The following is a 9,704-nucleotide window of genomic DNA, read 5'->3' as shown; positions in this document are numbered from 1 at the left end:
TCATCCCTGCTGGATGGGAACACATGAGAAATGCCATGGGAAATATGAACCATGCCATGGGAAAACATCACAACTGGAATCACCCAAACCTTCGGTGACTTCATACTCTAGACACTGACTTCTCTAAATGGTCAAGTGAATCCCTAACAGACTGCAAGTTGCTGTTCAGAAAACGGTCTTCTGGGGCCGGCCCCATGGCTTAACGGTTGAGCACGTGTGCTCCGCTACTGGCGGCCCGGGTTTGGATCCCGGGCACACACGGATACACCGCTTCTCTGGCCACGCTGAGGCCGCGTCCCACATACAGCAACTAGAAGGATGTGCAACTACGACATACAACTATCTACTGGGGCTTTGGGGGGGGAAAAAAAGGAGGAGGATTGGCAATAGATGTTAGCTCAGAGCTGGTCTTCCTCAGCAAAAAGAGGAGGATTAGCATGGATGTTAGCTCAGGGCTGATCTTTCTCACACAAAAAAAAAGAAAACGGTCTTCTAAAGATAAGTAATAAATAACTCCCAGGTTCTTACCTTATTTGTTGGACTATAGACAATAGGTTACTTGGTCACATTAGATTTCGTTTGGGGTTCTAGGAGCTAACCTTGATTGATTTACAGGCCTCTTTTCCTAGATTCCCCAAGGATTGAAGTCCATTATGGAGGGGATACTAAAATTTGGGATGTCTATTTTACTAATATGTGTTGTCATGCAATTATAAAATGTAAACTTAAGTGTTGTTCCAAAGCCGTTGATCAGAGTACTAAAATGTTAGTCATGCAAAGCATATCTCACTCTCCCCACCTGATACCCCATAATATTTAAAAATAAAGATAAAATAGTTTCATTCCTCTGATACTGATCTTCGCCCTTTTACAGCAAGAAGTAGCTAGAGCAGTCTTCGCCCCCATTCCCCAAGACTGAGGAATGATTAAGAGACAGTGAGGATTCAAATTGAGCATGAAGAGGTTAAAAACTCTTCCCTGGGCTAGAAGAAGAGAGCAAAAACTTTGAGATAAGCTTTGCTAACTGCACCTGTGCATATTCAGCATAATCAACTGTTGTTTAAAACTAACCAGGTCTTTCTGTCCCTCCTTAGTATATGCGTGAACTGTCTTTCCCAGGAAATCAAGGTCCAAACATCAAGATTCAGCCTCACAAGGCCAAACGCAGGCTGAAGACGAAAACTAACTAGAAAAGTCTAGACAGTCAAGGGAAAGAAATTCAGTCTTCAAGGCCAAATGCAAGCTGGTGGGAAGGTGCCAACCAGCATGTCCACATGCCCTCCCTCCCTTACCTAAAACCCCATCGCATGCTCTCCCTCACAACCTTTAAAACCCCTTGCCTCTCATCTTTCAGGGAGATGGGACAAATTTGAGACCTCTCGTCTCCTGGATGACGTCACCCAAAATAAAAATTATTTCTTTGCCATAATCCTGGCATTCCAGTTTTTATTTGGCCCCTCTTGTGTGATGGGTAAAGGACCTGGGTATGTATGTGGTAACAAAAGGAGTGGAAAGAAGAAACCCAGCCAGCCAAGCACCTGGCTAGTTCTTTTTCATGTGAATGTGGGGTATCTCAGAGTATAACTTGCAGGAATCTAAAATATAGATTAACAGAAAGTCTAGCCTCTCTTATGAACATGCCTCCATCTCCTTTGACATGTATAGAAATTTTTGAGAATGCTTCCCAGGATCATATCAGCGAGGCCTGCATTATCCTCCTTGCCCCCCCAGCCAGAGGTGCTCCCTGAAGGACAGATGACTCCACAACAGCTAACAGAGGTCAGTAACTGGTAGGAGCTGCTGGGGCACTGTTGCAGCTGAAACTTGAACAATTTTAAGAGCCTTCCCAATGGATAAACCATATAAAACATTATTCTGACACCATACTGAAAGTCCAACTCTAAGGAGCCCTAACATAAACATCCCTTGAACCCAAAGAACCTGATACTACCTCTTAAACCAACATAAAACTCTAATCTACCTTCATCACTTGTTCCTGGACTAGCACACATACACACACACACCCCCCACAACCACACCTTTCCGTTGCCTGAAAACTGTTGTTCTTCCATATTAATCTATGCCATCCATACCCAAAAAATAGTAATAAAAATTCACTGCTATTGACATCCCCCTCTTCCAAAATATCCACCAGTGTTCCTAAATCCTTACTTACCTACAAATGGGGAATCTGAGCTCACACCTATGAAACATGACCATGAATCCGAGAAGGCTCTGAGAATATTCCCAACACCAAGTATGAGGCACCTGACATTCTCCATCCCCTTGGGCTATGTGTTCCTTTCTAAACTTGGAGAAGGCATAGAGCAGAGTTCCCTGAGGGAATGGCAGGGAGAGATAATTCCCTGTTCCCTCAGAGCACAAGGGGTCCCAAGGAGGCCTGCAAAGGGAGGTCAAACCATTACGGGCTGGGAGAGGTCTCAGGACACATAAGTCCTCATCTCGGTGACTCTGGGCAACTCTGCCTTCTGCAATGAGGGCTGGGGACCAGAGGTGGGGAATGAGAAAGGAATCTGAAACAGTGTTGGGGATATCTGTTACCCCTGGGTACCCTGTGTGCTGCCCCTCCTTGTTCTTCATTTGCTCTGGCAGAGGTGAGGGGCAATGTAAGGAGGCTGGAGCCTTTAGCTGAAGTGTAGATTTTGAATAAATTTGCAGACATGGTGCAGACAAGTCTTCTGTGTCTGGAGAGACTGCAGTGGAGAGAGAACATCTGGAAGTGGGAAGCAACCAGGACTCAATAGTCCATGTTTACAGTCCACACCTATCAGGTATGCCTTCCTCCCTGCCTGCCATCTGAGAACAGTGAGTTCCAAAGAATCGGTGACTCAAACCTTGTCAAAAATTATTTTGAGTGTTTTTATAAGATATCAGTGAATCAGGAAAGGGTTATCCATGTGTTATTGCCAAAATCACCCCAACGAAATCAATTTCTATCTATGTATACAAAAAGGAATGCAGGGTCACTATGACTAAGCCTCCGGTTTTCACTTGTTTGGTTAACCTAAGTGCATATCAGGCAGACTTCCAAAATTTAACCATGTCTGGTTACTTACTTTACCAAAATATTTTTCTCTGCCTCATAAATAGCTAACTTTGGGGGTGGGGGTACTGACCACCTGCCAGGCATTGTGCTTTTACATGCTTTAGTTCATTGAGTCCTCCCAACAACTCTGAGATAGGTACTCCCATTGCCCCCACTTTATGAATGGAGATACTGTGTCACAGAGAGATTAAGTAACTGGCCCTAGACCACTTACCTGATAAGGGACAGGATCCCACACCTAGAAAGTGGGCCAGAGCCCATGCTCCTTGCCTCCATGCAGTGTGACCTCCATAGCAGACAAAGCATTTCCTCTCTTCAGGGAGAAGCTAAGAGGCCTGGATTCCAGTCTTAGTTCTAACAATAAAAATGTCATGATAATTAAGGTCCTTCTTCCCACCAGACCTCAATCTCTCCCTTCTTTAAAATGAGGGAATTGGACTACATGATCTCTAAGAGTTTCTCCAGCCCAGAGCTCCTATGAGTTATTTTAAAGTTAAAGCAATAAGAAACCAAGAGACACCTTCTAGGAGAGAAGGCTCCTAACATTCCTGGTTGGTCTCTCTGCCCTGCCTGCAGTGAATTAAATGGAGTGCTGCCCTTTAGACAGAGACTTGAGCTCCACCAAATTTCTTCCTTACATCTGTTCAGAATCCAAAGTGACCATCCAGGCATTCTTTCATTCAACAAATATTTATCAAGGGACTATTTTGTTCTGGGCACTGCGCCAGGTGGGGTGGTGTAACAAAGATCCAGAGGCAGTCCTCACACTTGTGCAGCTCAAGTGGGGAAGACAGTTTTGTAAGTACTAAGATTTGGTTCCCTGTATTGTGTGCGAGAGATGCACCTAGCCCAGAATTGGTGGAAGAATAGCAGGCCAGGTTTCCAAAAGGATGTGATATCTATTGTGAGCCTGAAGAGTGAGGACTAATCACCAGGACTAACAGACAGGGAGCACTTCAGAGAGATGGAACAGTAAGTCCCTAAGTCAAGAAGAAGCAAGAAATGCTGGAATACAAGAGGGCAGGGAGGAAGCAAGAGATGGGTCCTAATCCAACATGACTGATGTCCTCATAAAAGGGGAAATTTGGACACAGGAACACACATCATAGTGGAAGAGGATGTAAAGAGACACAGGGAGAAGACCACCATCTACAAGCCAAGGAGAGAGGCTTGGAACAGACCCTTCCCTCAAAGCCCTCAAAAGGAACCAATCCTGCCAACACCTTGATTGTGGACTTCTAGCCTCCAGAACTGTGAAAAAATAAATTTCCGTTGTTTATGCCACTGAATTTGTGGTACTTTGTTACTGCACCCCTAGTAAATTAATACAGTGACTTATTCAAATTGGTATTTTAGAAAATTTGATCTGTCTATATTGTAGAAAATAAATTGAAGGGGACAAGAATGGCTGCAAGGAGGCTATTTTGGAGGCAGGAGATGATAAAAGTCTCTGTGAGGGCAGTGATGGCAGAGATGGAGAGAGGCTGAGACTTTGTAGAGGCAAAATCTCCAGGACATGATCACAGGTTGGGGTATTAGAGATGAGAGAAAATGAGGAATCGAGGGCAGTGTCTGGTCCGTGTTTGTAACTCAGGTAAACACATGGCCGGAGCAAAGTCTAGTCAACCACCCAATCGGGAATCACAGGCACAAGTTCCACACATACAGGCAACTTAGGAACATGCTGAAGAGTCATCCTTTTCAGCTTAACACATAGTTCCAACTTTTATCTTGAGATGCCCCCAGCTTCAATGCCAAGTGTGACTTCATTTTCCCCACAAATATTTATTGACCACCCACAATGTGCCAGACACTGTACAAGCTCTGGGGATACAATGGTGAGGTAAAGGAAACAGGATTCGCATATATTACGTCAAGAAGAAGACAAGTATTAATCACACAAATAAATGAATAATTACAGGCCATGATAAGTACTATAAAGGAAGGGAAAAGAGTTCTATAAGAGAATAAAACAGGGTGACATGATCTGGAAAAGTATTGGTTGAACTGATATCCAAAGGACAAAAGATATAGAGGAAAAGTATGCAGGACAAGGACCATCATGAGCCAATGTAGGAAGGAGCCTGAAACAGTTGAGCAACTGGATGAAGCCCCTGAGGAAAGTAAGCATGAGATGAGGCTGGAGAGGAGTTGGGAATCAGTAAATATTAAATGAAGAGAGACTTTGTGCTGGGTGGAGAAGTACCCCCCCACACAAAGAGCACACTCACCCAGAACCTCAGAATGTGACCTTATTTGGCTATATGGTCATCATAAGCAAGTTAAGATGAGGTCGTACTGGATTCCCAGTTCCATAATCCAATGACTGCTACCCTTATAAGAAGAGAGAAATTTGAACACACACACAGAGGAGAATGCCATGTGAAGATAGAGAGACAGACACGGAGGGAAGACAGAGGAAAGATGGCCATGTGAAGACAGAGGCAAAGATTGAAGTGGTGCATCTACAAACCAAGGAACACTGAGTATTAGCAGCAACCACCAGAAGCTAGGAGAGACACCTGAAACAGATTGTCCGTCAGAACCTCCAGAAAGAACTGACCCTGCCAACATCTTGATTGTGGACTTCTAGCCTCAAGAACTGCAAGAAAATATATATCTATTGTTTTAAGCCAGCCAGTGTGTAGTACTTTGCTATGGCAGCCCTAAGAAACTAACACAGACTTTAACCTAAAGAGTTAGGTGACCAAATTTCTATTGTTAAAAGATCACTGTGACTGCAGTGCAGGGATGGATGGAGAAGGAGGTGTCAAGAGGGGATGTGGGAACAAAACACATCATTGGGATGATCCTGCAATAATCTAGGTGGGAAATTATGGCTTTCACCAAAGTGCTGGTGGGGAAGGTGAAGAGTTGCAAGGTTCAAGAGATATTTAGGAGATAAAACCATGAAGATCCTTGAAGAAACAGAGCCCATGATGATGGGTACTAGAAAGACTGGGAAAAAAAAATGAAAAAAATCACTCTGATTCCAGCAACACCACCCCCTGCATGCTCCTAGCCCTAGCTTCCTGTTTTCATAGCCCAAAGTCCTTTCCCTTCTCTCTGCCTTTAGTCTAGCTTCACCTCTCCTTCCCCACTGCTTGCTTCTTTATCAGGCACTTTCCGTCATCTCTCTGATATATATTGTTTGTAGTTTACAAACCGCTTTTGCATATATGTTCCTCACTTTTCTCTTGAGAGCAGGTTTTATTTTGTCTTACGTATGAGGAAAGTGAAACTCAAAGTAGTGAAGGGATTTTGCTAAAGACATTGTGAGTAAATAGTAGAGGCAGGATTCAAAGCCACATCTTCTGTCTCTACATCTAGAGTGTTGTCCTCTGCTCCGCCTGCCACAGCTCCAGGAAAACTCAGCCCCCAATCAACAAGAGGCTTGCGAGTTCCTGCCTCTAGCAATTAAAGTAAGAGACTACACGCAACACTGATTTTGAAAGCCTGTCAGTCACTACAATAAAGATGTTAAGGTAGAAAGTTTCCATAGTGAAAAGTAACACCCCTGCACAATTGTTTCTGGCATAAACTTTTGAAGCTTTACTAAAGCATGAAGAGGTGTTTTGTGTCTAAAACCATCCTGGCTGGGATCCAGGCTCTGGCCCTTCTGGGCTGCATGATATTGAGAAAAACACTTAACACCTTTAACCTCAACTTTCTTATCTGTTTAAAGGGAATGCTGTTGATAGCCAGATCAGAGAGCTGTTTTGTGTAATACACATAAAGTATTTAGTTCAAGATGCCTAATACCTAGTAAGGGCTCAATATGTCTTAGGCATAACTATGATTTGCCTTAGTTATATACCCATTTTCAAATCATACAAATAAATATGTCTCCTACAAAATCTCATAAACTCAGGTGAAGTGTGGTCAAAGAATGAAAATTATAAAATTTTGCAAAGAAATACAGAATCATTGCTTTCAAGAGCATCTAGGAACACCTGACAGAGAAGAGGATTTGGGCAAGAAGTAAAGCAAGTGTTGGTGAAGGAGGAGAAGGAGAGTTGGGGCAGGGAAGTATTTGCTATCCCTGTGTTACAGATGGGGACTCTAACAATCAAGGTCTTGGTAATCAGCCTAAGACCACACAGCCAGAAAGTGAAGGAGCTTATTTCAAAACGTGTGCTCTTAGCAAAGGCACCACACTATGCTTGTCGCTTTCCAGTGCATCTATCACTATACCTGTAGTGATTTATTGCTTTTATTTATTTATTTAAAAGTTTAGCTTCTCCATTTGCCTATATCCACCTTCAGAAAAGGAACTGAGAATCACTCATCTTCGTAATATCAGTGTTGGGTTCCCAATGAGTATTTAATACAAGAATATATTGAATAATTGTGAAAGCATAAATCCCCAACTTCTAGGAGTGTTTATTAATAAAGAGGTTCATATATAATGTAGCATTTTGCCAGGTTTTAATGAAAGTGTTGGCTCCAAAATGGTGACTAAACACTGTGTGCCTGTGTTCATCTTATTTACCTGATCCACTTAGTTGTTTGGGTTTTTTGTTTATTTGTTTTGTTTTGTTTGCAAGGATAGTAGAGAAATGAGCCTCAACCTGACACACCTTAATAAGTACTTATGGGGAACTAGAGAAATATGCATCACTGAGGTTCACCTGGGATTCTTTCTGAAAGGAAATCCACTCTCTGGTGTCCCTGCATTTAACACAGGTTAAACTTTTTTATTGTTCAACTTATTTTTATGGACTGTGGAAGGGAACAGAATCATGGACCATTTATAGTAATCCTGGGGGACATAGGAATAAATTGAAACTTGTTGAATTGAAAATTCTAGAATTTTCTATATTCATTGGTGTATGCAGGATCATGGAGAGGGTAAATCAAACCACCAGTGTCTCTGAGTTCATCCTCCTGGGACTCTCCTCCCGGCCCGAGGACCAGAAGCCACTCTTTGCCCTGTTCTTCACCATGTATGCCGTCACTGTGGTGGGAATCTTGCTCATTATCCTGGTCATCCTCTCTGACACTCAGCTACAGACACCCATGTATTTTTTCCTCAGCATCTTATCCTTCATCGATGTTTGTTACACAACAACCATCGTTCCCAAGATGCTGGTGAACTTTCTGTCAAAGAAAAAGTCCATCTCCTATGCTGAGTGTATGACCCAGATGTATTTCTTCTTGGCTTTTGCCAACACAGGAAGTTACCTCTTGGCAGCCATGGCCATTGACCGCTATGTGGCCATCTGTGATCCTTTCCACTATGTCACCACCATGAGCCACCGCCGCTGTGTCCTGCTGCTGGCCTTCTCCTGTTCCATCTCTCACCTCCATTCCCTCTTACTAGTTCTCCTGATAAATCGTCTTCTCTTTTGTGACACTAATGTCATCCACCACTTCCTCTGTGACATCAATCCTCTGCTGAAATTATCCTGCTCCTCCACTTTTGTCAATGAAATTGTAATTAACACAGAAGGATTGATAACCTTGGTAACCCCCTTTATATGTGTTATCATTTCTTACCTACAAATTCTCATTACTGTTTTTAAGATCCCCTCAGCTGCTGGAAAGAGTAAAGCTTTCTCTACCTGTGGCTCCCACCTCACCATGGTGACCCTCTTTTACGGAAGCATTATCTACATTTATTTCCGACCCCTGTCCACTTACACCATCAAGGACCGGGTGGCAACAGTCATCTACACAGTTTTGTCCTCCGTGTCGAATCCTTTGATCTACAGCCTGAGGAGCAAAGACATGAAGCGGGGCCTGAGGGTGCTGATGAGCAGGAGGAAGTCCTAGGCAGCACCTTCACGGGCGGGCAGGCACAGGAGTGAGTCTTCTCCTGTGAGCATTCATTTCTGCTGAATCCTGGTGTATATATCAAGCTACTTGAGGTTAGTATACCTAAGCCAAGTGATCATAGGAAATTGTATAGATGACAGGACTAGAATATTGTACCCAGGCTTATATATTTAGAATATATATCGTATAAATATAGTATATATCTTATGTGTGTACCCACCAATAAAGGCCACCTTACTAGGGTCCCCTAATTGATCCAGAGGCTTTGCACCCATTCTTCATTCCTCTCTCCTATTCTCTTTTCCTAGTCACTCTTATCAAGTACAGGTGAAAACTAATAGTTTTCACTAATTTTTATAGACCAAATTCTCCTTTTTCAATAATTTTGAGTTCCCAGTATCCTTATATATTCCAAGAAACAGCTGCAATCAGTTATTCAATTTGCAGCTGTTTCAACATCTCTGCAATTACTTAACGAGGTAGTGTGTGTGTGTGTGTGTAACTGTGTGTGTGTGTGTGCACCTGTGTGCAGGTACATGCACATGTTGTCTTCCCCATAAGATTAGGACCTCCCCAATAGCAAGGACAGCTTCTTATCCACCACACAGAGAACAGATGATGTCTCCTCCTTTTTTGGAATCTCACTCAACACAGTGTCCTGAGTCCTGAACACAGCATATAATCAAGAGTTGGCACTCAGGAGCTAGTTGACTTAGCAACTGGGGTCCATCACTCTAGGTGACCAGCCATATGCAGTGGAGCTAAGGTTTGCTTTTGTGTCTCTGCTCTGGCTTTCTTCCCTTTGTCTGTCTGACAGTTCTTGGTCCATCAGTCTTCCTGAGCCTCTTTTTGGTGTGAT

The 9,704-nt window shown here is 43.1% G+C and overlaps 1 protein-coding gene across 1 annotated transcript; it reads left to right on the top strand.

Annotated features, from left to right (window-relative positions):
* The first annotated feature begins 7,909 nt into the window (after positions 1–7,909).
* On the top strand, positions 7,910–8,842 carry LOC131393296 (olfactory receptor 1L1-like). Its single transcript, XM_058523952.1, has one exon. It carries the CDS (start codon positions 7,910–7,912, stop codon positions 8,840–8,842), a length of 933 nt encoding a protein of 310 aa, XP_058379935.1.
* Positions 8,843–9,704: the final 862 nt, after the last annotated feature.

The sequence above is a fragment of the Diceros bicornis genome, chromosome 28 (genome assembly GCF_020826845.1).
Source record: "Diceros bicornis minor isolate mBicDic1 chromosome 28, mDicBic1.mat.cur, whole genome shotgun sequence".
Classification (NCBI taxonomy): Eukaryota; Metazoa; Chordata; class Mammalia; order Perissodactyla; family Rhinocerotidae; genus Diceros; species Diceros bicornis.
The sequence above is the reverse complement of the archived record's forward strand: the minus strand, read 5'-3'. Positions and strand labels throughout refer to the sequence as shown.